This window comes from Salmo trutta, chromosome 17, assembly GCF_901001165.1.
Source record: "Salmo trutta chromosome 17, fSalTru1.1, whole genome shotgun sequence".
Classification (NCBI taxonomy): Eukaryota; Metazoa; Chordata; class Actinopteri; order Salmoniformes; family Salmonidae; genus Salmo; species Salmo trutta.
The window spans coordinates 2,155,427-2,180,998 of NC_042973.1; the positions used below are offsets into that span (position 1 = coordinate 2,155,427).

Sequence of the window (25,572 nt, forward strand, 5' to 3'; positions counted from 1 at the left end):
CTAACAGAGACCTCTCAGTCTCAGTCAACATCCTGTCTCTAACAGGGACCTCTCAGTCTCAGTCTTCATCCTGTCTCTAACAGGGACCTCTCAGTCACCATCCTGTCTCTAACAGAGACCTCTCAGTCCTCATCCTGTCTCTAACAGAGACCTCTCAGTCTCAGTCTTTATCCCGTCTCCCAAATGGCCCCATATTCCCTATATAGTTCACTGCTTTTGACCAGAGCCTATAGGGATTGGAAATAGAGCTCTGGTCAAATGTAGTGAACTTTATAGCGATTATGGTACTATTTGGGATGCATCTTCCTTCTCAGCTCTGTGTTGGCCCGGCCACGCTCAGCTCTGTGTTGGCCCGGCCACGCTCAGCTCTGTGTTGGCCCGGCCACGCTCAGCTCTGTGTTGGCCCGGCCACGCTCAGCTCTGTGTTGGCCCGGCCCGGCCAAGCTCAGCTCTGTGTTGGCCCGGCCGGCCACGCTCAGCTCTGTGTTGGCCCGGCCCGGCCACGCTCAGCTCTGTGTTGGCCCGGCCCGGCCACGCTCAGCTCTGTGTTGGCCCGGCCCGGCCACGCTCAGCTCTGTGTTGGCCCGGCCACGCTCAGCTCTGTGTTGGCCCGGCCTGGCCACGCTCAGCTCTGTGTTGGCCCGGCCACGCTCAGCTCTGTGTTGGCCCGGCCCGGCCACGCTCAGCTCTGTGTTGGCCCGGCCCGGCCACGCTCAGCTCTGTGTTGGCCCGGCCCGGCCACGCTCAGCTCTGTGTTGGCCCGGCCACGCTCAGCTCTGTGTTGGCCCGGCCACGCTCAGCTGATCACAGCTTTATCAGGCTGTTCAATCAGCTGTTTAGGGTAGGATATAACCTTTCTCATGCCACTGTTTCTGACACATTCCTTCATGTTATTCTACCCTCCCCCTGTTCCCCACCCAGGTAGAGGTGACACACACACACACACACACAGAGAGAGAGAGAGACAGAGCGAGAGACGGGACCTCTGAGGGAGGCAGGTGCTGCGTTAAATTGCTGCCCTGCAGCTATGGGGGGGGGGGGGGGACCTACCAGAAGAAGAGGAATTTCAAATGAAACATGAAACCCTCCACAAAACAACCATTCCCCCAGGGCCATCAACAGAACGGCATTCTAACGACTCATGAAAGAGAGAGAGAGACACCTCTGTAGGAGGGAGGTGATTTGAGGGAGGGAGGGAGGTGATTTTGGGGGGAAGGAGAGAGGTATTTGCCTTGCCCATCGTGGTCTTTCATCAATAGAGGCTGGGTCTAACTAGGTAATAATCGGGTTGGGTGGCAGGCTGGGCGGCAGGCAATGGTGATTGGCACCCTGCCATGTTCAGCCCCACACGACGCTGCATGCCCCCGTACCACGCCCCTCCCTTGGTGGAGGTGGAGCGGAAGGTGGGTGGAGGTGACGAGGAAGGTGGGGGCGCGGTATTAATCACTATATCGAGAGAGAGAGAGAGACAGAGAGAGAGAGACAGAGAGAGAGAGACAGAGAGAGAGAGACAGAGAGAGAGAGACAGAGAGACAGGAGAGAGAGACAGAGAGAGAGACAGAGACAGAGAACAGAGAGACAGAGAACAGAGAGACAGAGAGACAGAGAGAGAGACAGAGAGACAGAGACAGAGACAGAGAGAAAGACAGAGACAGAGACAGAGAGAAAGACAGAGAGAAAGACAGAGACAGAGAGAAAGACAGAGAGAAAGACAGAGAGAAAGACAGAGACAGAGAGACAGAGAGACAGAGAGAAAGACAGAGACAGAGAGACAGAGAGACATAGAGAGACAGAGAGACAAAGATAGAGAGAGACACAGAGAGAGAGAGACAAAGACAGAGAGAGACACAGAGAGAGAGAGACACAGAGAGAGAGAAACAGAGAGAGACAGAGACAGAGAGACAGAGACAGAGAGACAGAGGCAGAGAGAGACAGAGAGACAGAGACAGAGAGAGAGAGAGCAGAACAGCCCCCCCTGAGGCAAACACAATGAAGTTGGAGCAGCATTACTTAGTTCCACACACTGCTCTGCTGCTGGCAACAGCACTCCTCCATTGGGAGCAGGAGAGCATTCACCTCATCTACAATAGTGTAGAGGGCATGGCGGCTAACTGATGTCAGAAAGACACAGCTGACTGACCCGTGGGTTTGGCTACAGCTTCCCCTGTGGCTCAGTTGGTAGAGCATTGTGTTTGCAATGCCAGGGTTGTGGGTTGGATTCCCACGGTGGGCCAGCACAAGATTTTTTTTTTTAATGAAATGTATGAAATTGTATGAAATGTATGCATTCACTACTGTAAGTCGCTCTGGATAAATGACTAAAATTGAAATGCAAAGACGTTCCACTATTCTAGGTCATGTACGGTTTGTATGACGTTATGGCAAATCTGTGCTCTTTTCAAAAGATAATTACATTTTACCAGACGCTCTTATCCAGAGCGACTTACAGTAGTGAATACATTTCATACATTTTTTTCCCCCCGTACTGGTCTCCCGTGGGAATCGAACCCACAACCCTGGCATTGCAAACACCATGCTCTACCAACTGAGCCACACTGTATGGTGTACAGGTCAACAGAAACTGTTTGTGACTCGTTTCAGGAAACTAGGCGCATGTCTTGGGTCACTACTTCACAAGAGAGCCGTTTGAACGTACACTTTAAAATTGTTTTTTATTTTTTATTATCAAAATGTGTTTTATTTTTGGGCAGAAATGCCTTCTGGAACATGTGAACTTTCATGTGCCTTAATAACAAACTTGTACGCCATCTGTAAATACGAATAAAACGTCTAAATTACGAGCCTAGTTGGTTTAGCTACCGAAAAAGTCAGCAAACCTTCCCGCTAGCCATGATTGGCTGAGATAATGAGTAGGCTGGATATGCAGAGAGATGAGTTTGGATTGGTCTGCCATATAGCACGCTTCTCTCTATTTGAGCTGGTTAGTATGTGTTGGTAATCCTGTCTAACGATGCTTCTTAAAATATATATATATATATATATTGTGTAGTAAAACTGTATAAGTGTTGCTCTCCACTGTCTGGAGGGCCGAGTTTTGAAATCAGTGTATGATAGCGTAACCGATGTGAAATGGCTAGTTAGTTAGCGGTAGTGCGCGCTAATAGCGTTTCAATCGGTGACGTCACTCGCTCTGAGACCTGAAGTAGTTGTTCCCCTTGCGTTGCAAGGGCCGCGGCCTTTGTGGCGCGATGGGTAACGATGCTTCGTGGGGTGTCAGTTGTTGATGTGTGCAGAGGGTCCCTGGTTTGAGCCCAGGTTGGGGTGAAGAGAGGGACGGAACCTACACTGTTACAATAGCTAAGGAGATGGAGAAAACACCCGTCTCCGGATTACATCTTCAAACTAAGGGCAAACATGGCATCTTTGACAGGAGACGCGTCCACCTATGATGTAATACGGGTAAGAAAGTGGTTTAATTTCAAGGTAAAGTGTACTATTAGCTAGCGAACAGATGGCTAGTTCACTAGCTAACGTTACGTGTATGATTTTATTATTTAGTATCTCAGAGCCATTTGCTTGGCTAGCTAACATTGAACCTGGTTGGTTAGCTACGTGCAGATTCATGCAAGGTGGTAACATCATGAGTTGTGCTTATGGTTCATTGTTTACCTAGTTAGCTACATGTCTTAACAAAAAGACTCCACTATGCAAGTAACCATTTCGGGTGCGTTCGTAAATTCAGTGTGGCCATCTACTCCGATTTCAGAGCACTCTCGTCTGAGTGTTCCAGAGCGCAGAACAACTGATGAATTTACGAACGTCCAACACCCGTTGAATATGGCCGGTGTCAGTAAACTTCGGCAAAAAAAAATAAAAAATTAAATTGTCACCAACACTCTGGATTACATGAAAACAGCCTAACCAGCTCTGCTAGGGCGAGTAAAATGGTCAGGCACTACAAAGGGCAGTGCGTACGGCCCAGTACAACACTGGGGCTAAGCTGCCTGCCATCCAGGACCTCTACACCAGGCGGTGTCAGAGGAAGGCCCTAAAAATTGTCAAAGACTCCAGTTTTTACCCCCAAGCCATAAGACTCCTGAACAGGTAATCAAATGGCTACCTGGACTATTTGCATTGTGTGCCCCCCCCCAACCCCTCTTTTACGCTGCTGCTACTCTCCGTTTATCATATATGCATAGTCACTTTAACTATACATTCATGTACATACTACCTCAATCAGCCTGACTAACCGGTGTCTGTATGTAGCCTCGCTACTGTATATAGCCTCTCTACTGTATATAGCCTCTCTACTGTATATAACCTCTCTACTGTATATAGCCTCTCTACTGTATATAACCTCTCTACTGTATGTAGCCTCTCTACTGTATATAACCTCTCTACTGTATATAACCTCTCTACTGTCTATAGCCTCTCTACTGTATATAACCTCTATACTGTATATAGCCTCTCTACTGTATATAGCCTCTCTACTGTATATAGCCTCTCTACTGTATATAGACTCACTACTGTATAAATCCTATACTGTATATAGCCTCTCTACTGTATATAGCCTCTCTACTGTCTATAGCCTCTCTACTGTATATAGCCTCCGTACTGTATATAGCCTCTCTACTGTATATAGCCTCTCTACTGTATATAACCTCTCTACTGTCTATAGCCTCTCTACTGTATATAACCTCTCTACTGTATATAGCCTCTCTACTGTATATAGCCTCTCTACTGTATATAACCTCTCTACTGTATATAGCCTCTCTACTGTATATAGCCTCTCTACTGTATATAGTCTCTCTACTGTATATAGCCTCTCTACTGTATATAGCCTCTCTACTGTATATAGCCTCTCTACTGTATATAGTCTCTCTACTGTATGTAGCCTCTCTACTGTATATAGCCTCTCTATTGTATATAACCTCTCTACTGTATATAGCCTCTCTACTGTCTATAGCCTCTCTACTGTATATAGCCTCTCTACTGTATATAGCCTCTCTACTGTATATAGCCTGTCTACTGTATATAGCCTCTCTACTGTATACAGCCTCTCTACTGTATATAGCCTGTCTACTGTCTATAGCCTCTCTACTGTCTATAGCCTCTCTACTGTATATAACCTCTACTGTCTATAGCCTCTCTACTGTATATAACCTCTACTGTATATAGCCTCTCTACTGTATATAGCCTCTCTACTGTCTATAGCCTCTACTGTATATAGCCTCTCTACTGTATATAGCCTCTCTACTGTATATAGCCTCTCTACTGTATATAACCTCTCTACTGTATATAGCCTCTCTATTGTATATAGCCGCTCTACTGTATATAGACTCGCTACCGTATATATCCTATACTGTATGTAGCCTCTCTACTGTATGTAGCCTCTCTACTGTATATAACCTCTCTACTGTATATAACCTCTCTACTGTATGTAGCCTCTCTACTGTATATAACCTCTCTACTGTATATAGCCTCTCTACTGTATATAGCCTCTCTACTGTATATAGCCTCCGTACTGTATATAGCCTCTCTACTGTATATAACCTCTCTACTGTATATAGCCCCTCTACTGTATATAGCCTCTACTGTATATAACCTCTCTACTGTATATAGCCTCTCTACTGTATATAACCTCTCTACTGTATATAGCCCCTCTACTGTATATAGCCTCTACTGTATATAACCTCTCTACTGTCTATAGCCTCTCTACTGTATATAGCCTCTCTACTGTATATAGCCTCTCTACTGTCTATAGCCTCTCTACTGTATATAGCCTCTCTACTGTATATAGCCTCTCTACTGTATATAGCCTCTCTACTGTATATAGCCTCTCTACTGTATATAGCCTCTCTACTGTATATAACCTCTCTACTGTATATAGCCTCTCTACTGTATATCACCTCTCTACTGTATATAGCCTCTCTACTGTATATAGCCTCTCTACTGTATATAGACTCACTACTGTATAAATCCTATACTGTATATAGCCTCTCTACTGTATATAACCTCTCTACTGTATATAGCCTCTCTACTGTATATAACCTCACTACTGTATATAGCCTCTCTACTGTATATAGCCTCTCTACTGTATATAACCTCTCTACTGTATATAGCCTCTCTACTGTATGTAGCCTCTCTACTGTATATAACCTCTCTACTGTATATAGCCTCTCTACTGTATATCACCTCTCTACTGTATATAGCCTCTCTACTGTATATAGCCTCTCTACTGTATATAACCTCTCTACTGTATATAGCCTCTCTACTGTATATAGCCTCTCTACTGTCTTTTTACTGTTGTTTGTATTTCTTTACCTACCTATTGTTCACCTAATACCTTTTCTGCGCTATTGGTTAGAGCCTGTAAGTAAACATTTCACTGTGTGGTCTACTACACCTGTTGTATTCAGCATTTCACTGTGAGGTCTACTACACCTGTTGTATTCAGCATTTCACTGTGAGGTCTACTACACCTGTTGTATTCAGCATTTCACTGTGAGGTCTACTACACCTGTTGTATTCAGCATTTCACTGTGAGGTCTACTACACCTGTTGTATTCAGCATTTCACTGTGAGGTCTACTACACCTGTTGTATTCAGCATTTCACTCTAAGGTCTACTACACCTGTTGTATTCAGCATTTCACTGTGAGGTCTACTACACCTGTTGTATTCAGCATTTCACTGTAAGGTCTACTACACCTGTTGTATTCAGCATTTCACTGTGAGGTCTACTACACCTGTTGTATTCAGCATTTCACTGTGAGGTCTACTACACCTGTTGTATTCAGCATTTCACTGTGAGGTCTAATACACCTGTTGTATTCAGCATTTCACTGTGAGGTCTACTACACCTGTTGTATTCAGCATTTCACTGTGAGGTCTACTACACCTGTTATATTCAGCATTTCACTGTGAGGTCTACTACACCTGTTGTATTCAGCATTTCACTGTAAGGTCTACTACACCTGTTGTATTCAGCATTTCACTGTAAGGTCTACTACACCTGTTGTATTCAGCATTTCACTGTAAGGTCTACTACACCTGTTGTATTCAGCATTTCACTGTGAGGTCTACTACACCTGTTGTATTCAGCATTTCACTGTGAGGTCCACTACACCTGTTGTATTCGCCGCACGTGACAAATAAACTCTGATTTGAGTGAGCTGTTCTCTCATTTGTGTCTGGAAGTACCTAACCAGTTAGCTTGGGTGATTGACTGTTGTGACGTCAGAACGTTCGAGTCAACCCTACTCGTCGGCCAGAGTAGTCCAGTGTGTGCGCTGAACGGGTCGAGAGGCGAAACGCTCTGAATTTACCAACGGACAATCTGACAGCACAGTTACAGTCCCCAACGCTCCGGATAACATAACAGCCTAACCAGCTCTGATAGGGCGAGTAATGTTCAGTGAGCTGTTCTCTCATTTGCGTCTGGAAGTAGCTAGCAAGTTAGCTTGGATGCTTGACTACTATTTAAAAATATATATATAATTATGAAAGAAACAAATAGAAAAACAGAAATATACAAACAATAGTAAATACACCTAAAAGACAGGGGTATTAGATATCCAGATACAGTTTCAATTTGTCAAAAACACTTACTGATTAAATTGAAATAATCTTCAACAAATGTGAAGAGGGTTTATTTTTTCTCCCTTCGCTCACTTCATTTTATGGATAAAGAATCTGCCATGAAAAATAAACAAATGAACAATGAAAGTTAAAATCAGGGTCCATATCGTTTGATTCACAATAAAACATAATATCAAAGTCTTACAAATAAACATTAATAGTCGTTTCCTTTTCAAATTAAATCGAACTCAATCTGAAATCTTCTGACATGAGAACAGTCCCAAAATAAACGGTCAAGAATCTCTGGGTCAGAACCACAAAATACACATTTGTTATCAATAGCTATTTAGAATCTGTGTAAAATAAAAGGTCTTTACAGGGGCGCTGTTGCTCTTAGTACAACCCTGAAAGGGACGGGTGGGGCTAAGGCTTTAATAAGAGGGTGTTAATAAGAGGGTGTTAATAAGAGGGTGTTAATAAGAGGGTGTTAATAAGAGGGTGGGGCTAAGGCTTTAATAAGAGGGTGTTAATAAGAGGGTGTTAATAAGAGGCTTTAATATGAGGGTGTTAATAAGAGGGTGTTAATAAGAGGGTGTTAATAAGAGGGTGTGAATAAGAGGGTGTTAATAAGAGGGTGTTAATAAGAGGGTGTTAATAAGAGGGTGTTAATAAGAGGGTGTTAATAAGAGGGTGTTAATAAGAGGGTGTTAATAAGAGGGTGTGAACGATGCTGAACGGGTGAAGACAAAGAAGAGCTCTCCAGTAGTGGAACCAAAACATTCAAAAGGACATTTTCTCAAAAGTGGGGTTTATAAGTTTATCAGCGTTCAAAGCAGAATTACTTTCCCCATTGTTCCTCAACTGTAGAGTATGATATAACATTTAGTAGCTCTGAGTCCAATTAATTTTTTTTTTTTTTAAATCGATCTCTAATTTTTGCTACATAAAACCGATTTCAGCTGGTCGGTCATGTATGGTGTACAGTACCACAGTGACTGTACGGTGTAACAGTGACTGAACGGACCCGCCTCTAAAAGGTCTTGCTATTCTATTTACTAATTCCATTGTAACAGTGACTGCACGGTGTAACGGTGTAACAGTGACTGTAACGGTGTAACAGTGACTGCACGGTGTAACGGTGTAACAGTGACTGTAACGGTGTAACAGTGACTGCACGGTGTAATGGTGTAACAGTGACTGAACGGTGTAACGGTGTAACAGTGACTGTAACGGTGTAACGGTGTAACAGTGACTGTAACGGTGTAACAGTGACTGCACGGTGTAATGGTGTAACAGTGACTGAAACGTGTAACAGTGACTGCACGGTGTAACGGTGTAACAGTGACTGTAACGGTGTAACGGTGTAACAGTGACTGAAACGTGTAACAGTGACTGCACGGTGTAACGGTGTAACAGTGACTGTAACGGTGTAACGGTGTAACAGTGACTGTAACGGTGTAACAGTGACTGCACGGTGTAATGGTGTAACAGTGACTGTAACGTGTAACAGTGACTGCACGGTGTAACGGTGTAACAGTGACTGTAACGGTGTAACGGTGTAACAGTGACTGTAACGGTGTAACAGTGACTGCACGGTGTAATGGTGTAACAGTGACTGCACGGACCCGCCTCTAAAAGGTCTTGCTATTCTATTTACTAATTCCATTGTTGCCCTCTACACCGCCAGGTGTGTTCTTGTGAGACCTACCCCCCAAAGTTCGGTCTATTGCCCTCTACACCGCCAGGTGTGTTCTTGTGAGACCTACCCCCCAAAGTTCGGTCTATTGCCCTCTACACCGCCTGGTGTGTTCTTGTGAGACTATAAATAAATAATTTGTATTTTACATTTGTGACATTTCCCAGTAGGCTATCTATAGTATTGTAATATTATAATGTACTGTACCTATTTAGCCATGTCCCAGTACAGTACTCACAGGTAGAGGCTGGTCAGATAGTAGAGTCCATGCAGATCTGGATATTGTACAGTACGTGGGTGTTCTACTGTTACATGTACTTACAGACAGAGATTCCTGTCCCTCGTGCATGCTAATGCAGTCCATGCTGATCTGGATGGTGTCCCCTGCTGGTCCATCTCCGTCTGCAGGGCTGTCTGAGAAGTTCAGCTCTATGGGCTGCGACGAGTGGAATGCAGACCTGAGAAACACACACACAGGGCAACACTGATTTAACTAGGTTTAGAACTGTGTGGTGTGGTGTGTGTGGTGTGTGTGTGTGTGTGTGTGTGTGTGTTGTGTGTGTGTGTGTGTGTGTGGTGTGTGTGTGTGGTGTGTGTGTGTGTGTGTGTGTGTGTGTTGTGTGTGTGTGTGTGTGTGTGTGTGTGTGTGTGTGTGTGTGTGTGTGTGTGTGTGTGTGTGTGTGTGTGTGTGTGTGTGTGTGTGTGTGGACTCACTGGTCCAGCATCTCCAGTAGCTGGTTAAACACATCCTGACTGAGGATGTCAGAGCTCTGTTCTGATTGGTTCTGTGACATTATGGAGGCCAGGAAGGAACTCTCCGTCCAGGACAAACAGGAGGAGGGGTCTCTATACCTGCAGGAGGAGAGAGATAAAGGAACACCGTCACTAACTACTAGAACTCTCCGTCCAGGAGAAACGGGAGAAGGGGGCTCTATAAGCAAGTCCCTGCAGAAATGTTCCAACATCTAGTGGAAAGACTTCCCAGAAGAGTGGAGGCTGTTATAGCAGCAATGTTCCAACATCTAGTGGAAAGCCTTCCCAGAAGAGTGGAGGCTGTTATAGCAGCAATGTTCCAACATCTAGTGGAAAGCCTTCCCAGAAGAGTGGAGGCTGTTATAGCCGCAATGTTCCAACATCTAGTGGAAAGCCTTCCCAGAAGAGTGGAGGCTGTTATAGCAGCAATGTTCCAACATCTAGTGGAAAGCCTTCCCAGAAGAGTGGAGGCTGTTATAGCAGCAAAAGGGGGGGACCAACTCCATATTAATGCCCATGATTTTAGAATGAGATGTTTGATGAGCAGGTGTCCACATACTGTTGGTCATGTAGTGTACTTTCAGCCAACATGTAGTGCATCTAGAGCTGCTCTTAGTTTATTACACTTATGGCTGGGACTGCGGATTGTCCCGGGGCTTCCGGCTGTCTAGATCCCTGCTGCTTGTTGTCCCGGGGCTTCCGGCTGACTAGATCCCTGCTGCTTGTTGTCCCGGGGCTTCCGGCTGTCTAGATCCCTGCTGCTTGTTGTCACAGGGCTTCCGGCTGACTAGATCCCTGCTGCTTGTTGTCCCGGGGCTTCCGGCTGTCTAGATCCCTGCTGCTTGTTGTCCCGGGGCTTCCGGCTGTCTAGATCTCTGCTGTTTGTTGTCCCAGGGCTTCCGGCTGTCTAGATCCCTGCTGCTTGTTGTCCCGGGGCTTCCGGCTGTCTAGATCCCTGCTGCTTGTTGTCCCGGGGCTTCCGGCTGTCTAGATCCCTGCTGCTTGTTGTCCCGGGGCTTCCGGCTGTCTAAATCCCTGCTGTTTGTTGCGGTTTCCATCTCCCCTGTGACCTGCCCTGTCTGGAACTATGAGTAACAGCGTAGCCTACCTTGCTACCATGACAAAGACCAAAGCCGGTGGGAGTACCATTGAGGACCCTGGGTGTCTCTCTATCAAAGGTGAAGGATCTTTTAAAACAATCAAAAATAGTTCTACAAGCAGTTGTTACAACAAGAAAATAACTTGAAGTTGTTTTGTCCAAATACTGGTGGAGCCAACCAATAGAAGAATGGACGACCAGACCAGAGAGGTCCAGGACCTAAAGGACAGTTTGCAGTTTTTCCAGGGTCAGCTCGATGTGTTTAAACAGGAGAACGGAAGGATGACAGTAATCTGTAAGTCATTGATAGAGGACATCAGTTCTGTGTGTGAATCCGTGATAACAATGACGGAGAAATCAGATTATCTCGAGGGACAATCAAGGTGGAATAACATTGTTGCAGACGGAATTGCAGAATCTCCACGAGACTTGGATGGAGTCTGAGGACAAAGTGAGGGAAATGATCACGGAGAAACTGAAGCGCGCCCACAGGACTGGAAAACCCACCACAGGCCCAGGTCGATATTGGGCAAGTTCATGAGGTTCAAGGAAAGAGACAAGAACTTGAGAGAAACGCACATCTTGCTCAACGAGGACTATCCCGAAGCTGTGCGCCAGAAGAGTGGGGACATTGCTTACATCTGATATGACAGGCTCATTGTCCACCTTCCCTCCCAAAAGCCTGGAAGGGATGAGAGAGCTAAGCCTATGGGTTCGTAGCTTCAACCCCGCAGCACACACATACCCCCCCCCAATTGATTAATGGACTGCTGAATGTATATTTTCTTCTCTTTCTTTGTTTTCTCTTCTCAGTATTATGTCTATCTCTGATAAGCTACGCAGTAAAGAGCTGAAAATAGCCCATATTAATATATATATAGCCTTAGAAATAAGGTTCATGAAATCAATCAATTGCTAACGTCAGACAGCATTCCTATATTAGCCTCACTCAGATAATTCCTCTAACAGATGCATATCTGTATTCGCAGTCATGTGAAATCCATAGATTAGGGCCTAATGAATTTATTTCAATTGATTGATTCCCACGTATGAACTGGAACTCAGTAAAATCTTTTAAATTGTTGCGTTTATATATTTTTGTTCAGCGTAATTTCCTGCACTTCTACACATTTCGCCATGCAGCTCAGAGAACATGCTGCAGTTTTAAAAGCAAATGTACTGCAATTCTATGCATTTTGCCACGATTAACGCTGTTCTTTTTGCTCAAACATAAAAATCTATTCTTCTATGCTTATATTTAGGTGACTGTTAGCTCTCAAAGATTATATTATTTAAAAAAAATATATATATATAAGTCCATTATCTTTTCTACATAGTTTATATCTGGTTTTGGTTGTTTAAGTTTATACTGAAAGTTTCCTGTAACTAACTTCCATAACACTCTGTCCAGGACAGGTGGGAGGACGGGTCTCTATACCTGCAGGAAGAGAGAAATACATCATCACTAACTAGTAACTACAACTAACTACCGTAACTAACTACTGTAACTAACTAACATAACCATAACTACCAGGACAGATGGGAGGACGGGTCTCCATACCTGCAGGAAGAGAGAAATACAACATCACTAACTAGTAACTATAACTAACTACCGTAACTAACTAACATAACCATAACTACCAGGACAGATGGGAGGTCTGGTCTCTATACCTGCAGGAAGAGAGAAATACATCATCACTAACTAGTAACGACAACTAACTACCGTAACTAACTAGCATAACCGAATACCATAACTACCAGGACAGATGGGAAGACGGGTCTCTCAACCTGCAGGAAGAGACAGGAACAGCATAATAATTAGGGCTGGGATTGTCACGGTACGATATTAATAACACGATACTTAGGTGCCGATACGATCTGTATTGTGAATATCACAATTATCACGATTCTACTTGTATTGTGATTTAATGTTCTAAACATATCGCTCACTATATGTCTGCTGCAGAGAGACAGCGTGTAACGGCAGCGGAGGTTGTGGATTCATTATGAATATTTAATAAAATGAACCACTATAAACAAAACATAAAACACCAACGATAGCAAACAGTCCTGTCTGGTCAAAAACGAACGAGACAGAAAACAATCACCCACACAACCCAAAGGAAAAATAGGCTACTTATGTGTGACTCCCAATCAGCAACAACGAACTACAGCTGTGCCTGATTGGGAGCCACACAGGGCCCAAAACAAAGAAATACAAAAACATAGAAAAATGAACATAGAACGCCCACCCAATGTAACACCCTGGCCTAACCAAAAATAAAGAACAAAAACCCCTCTCTATGGCCAGGGCGTTACAGAGCGTGAGATAACGAGTTTTGATCGGTGAGGGAAATAAAAGTGCTGAAAATATAAGTTGGTTCACTATTTAAATAGAAAACGGAGAACAAGCTATAGGATGAAACAAATAACTCTGAGGACAGGTGGGGAGGGTCAGGTCTCTAAACCTGCAGGGAAGAGAGGAGGGGAACACCATAACAAACTAGCTGTGCTTTATACAATGGATGAACCTCCTAGTCATTTCATACTAGGGAGGTAGAAGCAGAGCCTATAGCTGTGAACGGTTAAGAGCAAAAAGGTTGTAAAAAGTTGGATTTTAAAAATATGAATTTATAAGGGAGGTATAAATATCGTAGCGTAAAAGACATCCAGCAGAAAACATACTCGTGAAGAGCTCCATTGTCATGGCACTGAGGATCATGTTGTCCATCTACATAAAAAGGTGAATAATGTGTACTGAACAGCTCATTCAGAGAGACCGGGAAAAAAAGAAGAGAGAAGGAAGGAAGGAAGGAAGGAAGGAAGTCAGTCAGTGAAGTAGGTTGGACTACATTGACCTGCTCCCCTCTGTAACACTACAGCAGTCTGGAGCAGCCTGGAGCAGCCTGGAGCAGTCTGGAGCAGCCTGGAGCAGCCTGGAGCAGTCTGGAGCAGCCTGGAGCAGCCTGGAGCAGCCTGGAGCAGTCTGGAGCAGTCTGGAGCAGTCTGGAGCAGCCTGGAGCAGCCTGGGGCAGTCTGGGGCAGTCTGGAGCAGTCTGGAGCAGTCTGGAGCAGTCTGGAGCAGTCTGGGGCAGTCTGGGGCAGTCTGGAGCAGTCTGGAGCAGCAGTGTCAGAGAAAGGTCCATTGTTCAAGCGGCAGCCAGGCAAACTCCGCTGCTGCTGTCATCTGTGTGTGAGTCGAACACACAGCCAGTCGGAAATCCCCACACGGTGTATATGATACCACAGCACTGAGATTCCCAAACGCCTGGCATGTGTACAGCTGTACGGGGGGCTTGACAGGGGGCTGTGTGTGTGTATGTGTGTGGGCGGGGGGGGGGGGGGGGGGCATAATCTGAAGCTGCCACTATTTGAGGGCCCGGGTGGAGGGTGGAATTCCCCAACATTCTGTTATGTGTAGGGGGAGGGTAGAGAGAGAAGATATGAATACCTTATTCAACAACACAGTCAGGCATTTTGTAATGAAGCCCATCATCTGAGCCGGGCTAATCATAATGTACTCTAAGCAGGGACACACAACACAAGAGTGTGTGTGTTGAGAGTGTGTGTGTGTGTGTACCAAGTGGGGCATTTGGGGGTTTGGAAACTAGACCTCTAGGAGGTTGAACTACAGCTATGAAGAATCTTAAACACATTGTGTCTCAGTATGCGGTACTGAGTGATTTGTGTTTTTTTTGCGGTCGGTTCAGTTTCATTAGTTAAAAATAAATAAGCAATTTTGGTTTCAATAAAATAAAAAATAAAAACATGTAAACACAAAATCCATAATTAAATAATGACATAAACATTTTTTTTTTTAAATGATTAGAGATTTTTAATGGAAATTCCATAGCCAAAAATAGTGAACATTCAAAAAACATTGAAAATCATAATTACTAAAATATTTCAGTTGTGTATATTACTTTGTTTTTATTCAATGAGATTATTCGTAAATTAGAGAATTGTACATTTTTCAAACACCTGAAACAGCTTTTTACTGCAGCAATCCAGAGCCATAATACGTCTATTTTTCTGATTTTCTAAGCATACCTCTTGAGCAGTCTCCTCCTGACTGATGGCTGTTTTTAAAGAAACTCAATACGCTTGATTAAAAGGAGTGAGTCTTATTCAGTACATCACTGGATATCATAAGGTGAATGCACCAATTTGTAAGTGGCTCTGGATAAGAGCGTCTGCTAAATGACGTAAATGTAAATGTACATTTAGTCGCTTGCTTTTCTACAGTCTACCAACCATGCCAGCTTAGTGGCTAATAGTATTACAGAGAAAAACATTTATTTTATTTTATTTACAGGACAAATCTGAGGTGGCACGTGCCTGTGCTCCCGAAGGGCTCCAAATCTCTGCAATGGATTATGGTTATTGTAGTTTATTACCACATTTCTGCAATGAACTAGGTTCAATATTTGCTGAATGAAAACGCTGTGTGTGTGTGTGTAACGTCCATTTTATAGTTTACTCCGCTACTTGAATCCTCTGTCTCAATTCAATTCAAACGGCTTTATTGGCATGGGAAACGTATGTTAACATTACCAAAGCAAGTGGAATAGATAATAAACAAAAGTGAAATAAACCAAAAAAAAATGACAGTAAACATTACACTTATAAAAGTTCCAAAAGAATAAAGACATTACAAATGTCATATTATATGTATATATACAGTGTTGTAATGATGTCAAAATAGTTAAAGTACAAAAGGGAAAATAAATAAACCTAAATATGGGTTGTATTTACAATGGTGTTTGTTCTTCACTGGTTGACCTTTTCTTGTGGCAACAGGTCACAAATATTGCTGCTGTGATGTCACACTGTGGTATTTCACCCAGTAGATATGGGAGTTTATCAAAACTGGATTTGTTTTCGAATTCTTTGTGGGTCTGTGTAATCTGAGGGAAATATGTCTCTCTAATATGGTCATACATTTGGCAGGATGTTAGAAAGTGCAGCTCCGTTTCCATCTCATTTTGTGGGCAGTGTGCACATAGCCTGTCTTCTCTTGAGAGCCAGGTCTGCCTACAGTGGCCTTTCTCAATAGCAAGGCTCTGCTCACCGAGTCTGTACATAGTCAAAGCTTTCCTTAAGTTTGAGTCAGTCACAGTGGTCAGGTACTCTGCCACTGTGTACTCTCTGTTTAGGCCCACATAGCATTCTAGTTTGTTAATTATTCATTCTCTCGATGTGTCACGTAATTATCTTTTTGTATTCTCATGATTTGGTTGGGTTTAATTGTGTTGCTGTCCTGGGGCTCTGTGGGGCCAGCATCTAAGCCTGTCATTTATCCATGACAACATCAACCAGCATCTAAACCTGTCATTTATCCATGACAACCTGATCCAGCATCTAGACCTGTCATTTATCCATGACAACCTGATCCAGCATCTAGACCTGTCATTTATCCATGACAACCTGATCCAGCATCTAGACCTGTCATTTATCCATGACAACATCAACCAGCATCGAGACCTGTCATTTATCCATGACAACATCAACCAGCATCTAGACCTGTCATTTATCCATGACAACATCAACCAGCATCGAGACCTGTCATTTATCCATGACAACATCAACCAGCATCTAGACCTGTCATTTATCCATGACAACATCAACCAGCATCTAGACCTGTCATTTATCCATGACAACATCAACAAGCATCTAGACCTGTCATTTATCCATGACAACATCAACCAGCATCTAGACCTGTCATTTATCCATGACAACCTGATCCAGCATCTAGACCTGCCATTTATCCATGACAACATCAACCAACATCTAGACCTGTCATTTATCCATGACAACATCAACCAGCATCTAGACCTGTCATTTATCCATGACAACCTGATCCAGCATCTAGACCTGTCATTTATCCATGACAACATCAACCAGCATCTAGACCTGTCATTTATCCATGACAACATCAACCAGCATCTAGACCTGTCATTTATCCATGACAACCTGATCCAGCATCTAGACCTGTCATTTATCCATGACAACATCAACCAGCATCTAGACCTGTCATTTATCCATGACAACATCAACCAGCATCTAGACCTGTCATTTATCCATGACAACATCAACCAGCATCGAGACCTGTCATTTATCCATGACAACCTGATACAGCATCTAGACCTGTCATTTATCCATGACAACATCAACCAGCATCTTGACCTGTCATGTATCCATGACAACATTAACCAGCATCTAGACCTGTCATTTATCCATGACAACCTGATCCAGCATCTAGACCTGTCATTTATCCATGACAACATCAACCAGCATCTACACCTGTCATTTATCCATGACAACATCAACCAGCATCTAGACCTGTCATTTATCCATGACAACATCAACCAGCATCTAGACCTGTCATTTATCCATAACAACCTGATCCAGCATCTAGACCTGTCATTTATCCATAACAACCTGATCCAGCATCTAGACCTGTCATTTATCCATGACAACCTGATCCAGCATCTAGACCTGTCATTTATCCATGACAACCTGATCCAGCATCTAGACCTGTCATTTATCCATGACAACATCAACCAGCATCTAGACCTGTCATTTATCCATGACAACCTGATCCAGCATCTAGTCCTGTCATTTATCCATGACAACATCAACCAGCATCTAGACCTGTCATTTATCCATGACAACCTGATCCAGCATCTAGACCTGTCATTTATCCATGACAACCTGATCCAGCATATAGACCTGTCATTTATCCATGACAACATCAACCAGCATCTAGACCTGTCATTTATCCATAACAACCTGATCCAGCATCTAGACCTGTCATTTATCCATGACAACATCAACCAGCATCTAGACCTGTCATTTATCCATAACAACCTGATCCAGCATCTAGACCTGTCATTTATCCATGACAACCTGATCCAGCATCTAGACCTGTCATTTATCCATGACAACCTGATCCAGCATCTAGACCTGTCATTTATCCATAACAACCTGATCCAGCATCTAGACCTGTCATTTATCCATGACAACCTGATCCAGCATCTAGACCTGTCATTTATCCATGACAACATCAACCAGCATCTAGACCTGTCATTTATCCATGACAACATCAACCAACATCTAGACCTGTCATTTATCCATTTAAAAATCAGCTGACATTTCTACTGTCTTTGTCCCATTAACATCAGGTCTGAGCCACTAATGAGGAAGGGGATTCAACATTCTCTCTCTTCTGCAGACAGTAACTAGTCCAAGCATTTGACTGGCTGTAAACATAACCACTGAATAGGCCACTTACTGTAAATCACTCCCTTAAAAAAATGAGGTGTGCCGGTGCAAAGCTATTGCGACACTCAGGAACCTCATCCAGCATCTAGGCCTAGCCCTACTGTTGTATCCATTTAATCCTGCTGTCTTTCCGTTTTAGCCCATTTCTTCAGGCTACAGGTCTGAGTCAATTGTAATATATCTTCTAGCTAACTTTGCTGTGTTCAAAGTACATCTCCCTTTCCCCCCAAAAAAACCTGGCTTGGCAGTTCTCCTCCTCCTCCCCCTCCTTATGCGCTAAAGAGGCGTGGTGGTTTGCAAGGCAGTGGGGAACATACGCTCCAGTTGCATTACTAGGACAACAAGGTGCTGCCAAGCCTGTCATAAGGTAGAAAAGCTTCTTTCAACCCACTGTGTGTAGTCAATAGATAGTGATTTGGCAGAGAGAGACGCACACTGGGTATACGAGTCCCAAATTGCATCCCTATTCCCTATGCAAGTGCACTACTTTTGACCAGACCCTTACGGTCCTTGGTCAAACAATGCGCACTACATAGGGAATATGATACCATTTGGGACTCGTGTACAAGAGACATGCTAGCAGGTCAGTTGTCTTTTCACTCAGAGTGCACATCCAACTCCCCCTCTACTTTTCCACTTACCTATTGTATACAGAAGAAAACTAAATCCTCTTGTATTTTACGCAGGACATGCGTAGTTCAGTCTTTTGTGTTTTTGAGCAGGTAGGCCTAGGCTATATGTTTTATTATGCATGCTGAACTAGCTATAGACCCTGGCGGTGCACGGAAACATCTCCTAAAGACCAGCTGAAGGTGAAATCAGAGCTGTTTCCAGCTTGTGGTGGTGGGGGAGTTTACACCTTGACTTCATACAATGCACATCACCTACATATTTGCAGGACCTACAGTAAAACGTATCACATTAACATGTTATAAATGATTAAATCAGCATTAGCTAGCTTCCCTGTAATTGTAATAAACTATTTAAGGTTAGTTATGTAGAAACAGAAACATTGACTGCCAGACAGCTAGCAAGTCATGCATGACGTACTTTTACACACTATTTGATTCGCGCACATTCACACAAAATTAAAACATGCTTCAACTAAATATTGTAATAGTAAAAAATACACTTACTTTACAATTTGCAGAGATAATATTAGCTACAAGCTGGGTTCGCAATGCATGCATAAAACTTTCAGCGCTGCTTTCTGAGATTCAATTCAACTCAAACTTTATGCACCTGTCAACAATAACAAACAGACCACTGAGACAGATTATTTGAAGAGGCCCCTCGTAGATTTTTAGGCCTAAACTTTATGTAAAAACAAAACATGTTTAGAAAAGGTTAAAAATTGTGGCCCTTGGTGTACATAGTCCAGCGCATTAGAACCAAATATACCCGAGCTCATTCCACTTTATGATACGAGTATCAAACTTGGTACACTAATACTAGCTAGATACTTTAAGGCGGTTCCCACCAGGGGTACTAGGAACCCTGGGGGTACTTGGCCTATCCACATGGGGATGGCCTATTCACATTGAGAAAACGTATGAAACCATAGGACTACTAGTAAAATGCACATGAGGGGGTACTTCGGGGGTACTTTGGGGGGTACTTCAGGGGTACTTCCGGGGTACTTCAGGGGTACTCCAGGGGTACTTCAGTGGGGTACTCTTGGCAGGTTCACTACTATGGCCTATGTATTGCCTTACCTCCTAACTCCATTTGCACACACTGTATGTAGATTTTTCTATGGTGTTATTGACTGTACTTTTGTTTATCCTATGTGTAACTCTGTGTTGTTTTTTGTCGCACTGTTTTGCTTTATCTTGGCCAGGTCGCAGTTGTAAATGAAAACTTGTTCTCAACTGGCCTACCTGGTTAAATAAAGGTGAAGGACCACTTGAAGCCATAAACTACACAGAGCTGGGCTTTACAGAAGAGTGGCCAGAAAAAAGCCATTGCTTAAAGAAAAAAATAAGCAAACACTTTTGGTGTTTGCCAAAAGGCATGTGGGAGACTCCCCAAACATATGGAAGAAGGTACTCTGGTCAGATGAGACTAAAATTGAGTTTTTTGGCCATCAAGGAAAACGCTATGTCTGGCGCAAACTCAACACCTCTCATCACCCCGAGAACACCATCCCCACAGTGAAGCATGGTGGTGGCGGCATCATGCTGTGGGGATGTTTTTCATCGGCAGGGACTGGGAAATGTCAGAATTGAAGGAATGATGGATAGCGCTAAATACAGGGAAATTCTTGAGGGAAACCTGTTTCAGTCTTCCAGAGATTTGAAACTGGGACGAAGGTTCGCCTTCCAGCAGGACAATGACCCTAAGCATACTTCTAAAGCAACACTCGAGTGGTTTAAGGGGAAACATTTAAATGTATTGGAATGGCCTATTTAAAGCCCAGACCTCAATCCAATTGAGAATCTGTGGTATGACTTAAAGATTGCTGTACACCAGCGGAACCCATCACACTTGAAGGAGTTGGAGCAGTTTTGCCTTGAAGAAAGAGCAAAAATCCCAGTGGCTAGATGTGCCAAGCTTATAGAGACATATCCCATGAGACTTGCAGCTGTAATAGCTGTGAAAGGTGGCTCTACAAAGTATTGACTTTGGGGGGGTGAAAAGTTATGCACGCTCAAGCTTTCCGTTTTTTTTTTTACTTATTTCTTGTTTGCGTCACAATAAAAAACATTCCAATTATTCAAAGTGGTAGGCATGTTGTGTAAATCAAATAGTACAAACCCCACAAAAATCTATTTTATTTCCAGGTTGTAAGGTAACAAAATAGGTAAAATGCCAAAGGGGGGGTGAATACTTTCGCAAGACACTGTAAATCCTTTTCCTCTTTACCTTTAACCTTCTCATGTCTCTCCTTTGTTGTAGAGGACTAACAGTTGTCTCTCAGGCTTATCATGTCTCTCCTTTGTTGTAGAGGACTAACAGCTGTCTCTTCAGGCTTATCATGTCTCTCCTTTGTTGTAGAGGACTAACAGCTGTCTCTTCAGGCTTATCATGTCTCTCCTTTGTTGTAGAGGACTAACAGCTGTCTCTTCAGGTTTATCATGTCTCTCCTTTGTTGTAGAGGACTAACAGCTGTCTCTTCAGGCTTATCATGTCTCTCCTTTGTTGTAGAGGACTAACAGTTGTCTCTTCAGGCTTATCATGTCTCTCCTTTGTTGTAGAGGACTAACAGCTGTCTCTCAGGCTTATCATGTCTCTCCTTCGTTGTAGAGGACTAACAGTTGTCTCTTCAGGCTTATATCACAGGATGGATCCCTGTGTGAAGGGATTGAGTTTTCTGCTTATTAATGATCCGTTACAATATCAATATTGTAAATATTTCCACCCGGTGAGAACATGTTGTAATACATGTTCCTAGCAGCAGGTTCTGAGTTCCTCTATATCAGGTCACACTGTGTTTACATGCACTGCCAAGACCAGAGGCCAGTCGTGCATATGACATCACCGGCCTGAGAAAAGGCCCACTGAACATGGACGGAGAGAAGGCCCACTGAACATGGACGAAGAGAAGGCCCACTGAACATGGACGAAGAGAAGTCCCACTGAACCCGGACGGAGAGAAGGCCCACTGAACATGAACGGAGAGAAGGCCCACTGAACATGGACGGAGAGAAGGTCCACGGAACATGGACGGAGAGAAGTCCCACTGAACCTGGACGGAGAGAAGGCCCACTGAACATGGACGGAGAGAAGGCCCACTGAACATGGACAGAGAGAAGGCCCACTGAACATGGACGGAGAGAAGGCCCACTGAACATGGACGGAGAGAAGGCCCACTGAACATGGACGGAGAGAAGGCCCACTGAACATGGACAGAGAGAAGGCCCACTGAACATGGACGGAGAGAAGGCCCACTGAACATGGACGGAGAGAAGGCCCACTGAACATGGACGGAGAGAAGGCCCACTGAACATGGATGGAGAGAAGGCCCACTGAACATGGACGGAGAGACTGTTAATGATACAAGTCTATGAGACTGGAGAAGTCAGTTGACAATCGTGCACTACTTTTAACAAGGGCCCATAGGACATAGTGTTCCATTTCGGATACGACCAGGTTGTTGATTGTGGTGGGTGGCGTGCAGCCTGGTCAGGGAGGAGGTAGTCATTTCCTGAATGAAGGCGTGAACTAAACTGTCTCTCTAGTGAGGTCATCTGAATGAAGGTGTGAACTGAAGTGGGTGGGTTATTACAGGGTGAGTCAGCAGAGGGAGTTGAATGAAATGTTAAATTATATGTCATGTTTTGTTAGCAGTGATTTGGTTGCCGTGTCTCGTTCAACTTATTTTGTTTTACAAGTTATTGCAGTGTGTTGAATATTCCCAAGGATCCATGATTCCATGCAGTGTGTTGAATATTCCCGAGGATCCATGATTCCACGCAGTGTGTTGAATATTCCCGAGGATCCATGATTCCATGCAGTGTGTTGAATATTCCCAAGGATCCATGATTCCATGCAGTGTGTTGAATATTCCCAAGGATCCATGATTCCATGCAGTGTGTTGAATATTCCCGAGGATCCATGATTCCATGCAGTGTGTTGAATATTCCCAAGGATCCATGATTCCATGCAGTGTGTTGAATATTCCCAAGGATCCATGATTCCATGCAGTGTGTTGAATATTCCCAAGGGTCCATAATTCCATGCAGTGTGTTGAATATTCCCAAGGGTCCATGATTCCATGCAGTGTGTTTAACTTGTGTCTGGTGTAGACTAATAGGTACGGACAGTTTTGTAATAACATTTTGTCAGAGCTAGGCTGTTGTTTGGGTGTTTACAGAGGAGTTTAGTCTTTTCAGAATCAGAAGTACATTTACACATACCTGGAATGTGACTTAGTGAGTAGGTGTTGCCAGCAATAGGAAATGTGGAAACAGAATACAGACACTCTGGTTACTCAGAGAGTTATTTAGTCAGTCAGTCTTTCTGCCCTGAAGGGAAGGCTGTTCAGCATGACCCTACAGACAGACAGGCAGACAGGCAGACAGGCAGACAGGCTGGGCCCCTCCAGCCCCTCACCTGAAGACAGACAGACAGGTAGGCTGGGCCCCTCCAGCCCCTGGGCCCCTCAGCAGTCCAGAGTGAAGACTGAGCGCTGGGGCAGAGGTCACCACTAAACAGAGCTGAGCTATTGTCTCTCGCCAAGTCGGTCACATCCACCGATGAAAATGCAATCAAAACAAACAGACCAGCCAATCCGGGGGCTTTTCCTGTGTCATCATTAATCACACCTTCAAAGACCTCAGCCTTTCTTACGCTCAGCCACTCAGCCTCTCTGCTCCTCCCTCTCTCATCCCCCCTCTCTCTCTCATCCCCTCCCTCTCATCCCACCTCCCTCTCCCCCCCCCCTCTCTCTCTCTCTCTCTCTCTCTCATCCCCCTCCCTCTCATCCCCCCTCATTCTCTTATCCCCCCTCATTCTCTCATCCCCCTCCCTCTCTCTCACCCCCCCCTCTCATCCCCTCTCTCTCTCATTCCCTCTCACCCCCCCTCTCGCCCATCCCCCTCCCTCTCATCCCCCTCCCTCTCACCCCCCCCCCGCCCATCCCCCCTCACCCCCCCCCCCCTCACCTCCCCCCTCATTCGTCAACCAGGCTAAAAGAGGGACATGACTGCTCAACACTAGATTGCCCGAAGGTGTCTCCTGCTCTCTGTTGAATGCTTCTACTGTGTCCAAGGGTCTCAAACTAGGTAAAGGGTCTCAAACCAGGTAAAGTGTCTCAAACCAGGTAAAGTGTCTCAAACCAGGTAAAGTGTCTCAAACCAGGTAAAGGGTCTCAAACCAGGTAAAGTGTCTCAAACCAGGTAAAGTGTCTCAAACCAGGTAAAGGGTCTCAAACCAGGTAAAGTGTCTCAAACCAGGTAAAGTGTCTCAAACCAGGTAAAGTGTCTCAAACCAGGTAAAGTGTCTCAAACCAGGTAAAGTGTCTCAAACCAGGTAAAGGGTCTCAAACCAGGTAGTTGAATGGTAAAAAGGAGGGACATTCGAAATGAGAATCTCAGTCCAAAAAGTTTTACCTTGATGAGAATGTTTCCTAACGTGTCTTATAAAATAGATACATTTTTATTTTATTTTTTTATTTTATTTATTTCACCTTTATTTAACCAGGTAGGCTAGTTGAGAACAAGTTCTCATTTACAACTGCGACCTGGCCAAGATAAAGCAAAGCAGTTCGACACATACAACAACACAGAGTTACACATGGAGTAAAACAAACATACAATCAATAATACAGTAGAAAAAGGGGGGTAAATATATTATATCATTTTTAAACTTCCACAAACAAATGTATTGAGGTTGTTATACATCTATGCTAATTAAATATTGTACTTTTTAGGTCAATTAGCATGAGTTTCAGACTGTTTTCTCTAGCCAAAGTCCTTCATACAGCTATAGTAATGCTTTCAGTACACACGAGGTTCCCGGCTGTGTTTGTAAACCAGGCTTAGGGTCAAAGGTCAACCTCACCTTTGTATGACTGTCAGATGTAACCAACAGCTAGCTATCTTATCAGACTGCTCCCCTTACACCCCACACCCCAAGGTACCACTTCATCCAAGTTAAAAAAAAAAAACACCCAGTATTTACTCGTATAATATCCCATATCTTAAGTAAAGTATAAGTAAGTAAATCTAAAACGTGTTGTTTGTTTAGATTTCCTTTCGCTTTGTTATGAACACTCAGAAGAGACTTCTATATTGGAAAGCAACGTTCTAGTAGGAGGAGAGGATTTCAGCACAGTCTCACCCTCCTTAGACTTTTACTTATCATCTATGTTAGAGACAATTTAGACATGTTTGTGTCATTATGGGGTATTGTGTGTAGATTGATGAGAAGAAAAATTATTTAATACATTTTAGAATAAGGCGGCAACGTAACAAAATGTGGAAAAAAGTCAAGGGGTCTGAATACTTTCTGAAGGCAGTGTATAGATAGATAACGAGAGCGAGGGAGAGAGAGCGAGGGAGAGAGAGAGAGGGATGACACTTAATTCTATATATATCTGAAATATGAAGATGATATATATGAAGATTACTTTTTAAGATTTGATTATCTTTGGAGTGGCAGGTAGCCTAGTGGTTAGAGCATTGGGCCAGTAACCGAAAGGTTGCAAGATGGAATCCCTGAGCTGATAAGGTAAAAATCTGTCGTTCTGCCCCTGA

At 43.8% G+C, this 25,572-nt stretch overlaps 1 protein-coding gene across 1 annotated transcript in view; it reads right to left on the reverse strand.

Moving 5' to 3' along the window:
• Window positions 1-1,252: 1,252 nt before the first annotated feature.
• LOC115152509 (tumor protein 63) overlaps window positions 1,253-25,572 on the reverse strand; it is a 30,785-nt gene continuing 6,465 nt past the window's right edge. Inside the window, exons 2-4 of the mRNA XM_029697369.1 lie at window positions 9,952-10,089; window positions 9,550-9,695; window positions 1,253-1,446 (exon numbers count right to left, since the gene is read on the reverse strand). Of these exons, the coding sequence (XP_029553229.1) occupies window positions 1,253-1,446; window positions 9,550-9,695; window positions 9,952-10,089 (478 nt within the window). The remainder of the gene's footprint in view (window positions 1,447-9,549; window positions 9,696-9,951; window positions 10,090-25,572) is intronic.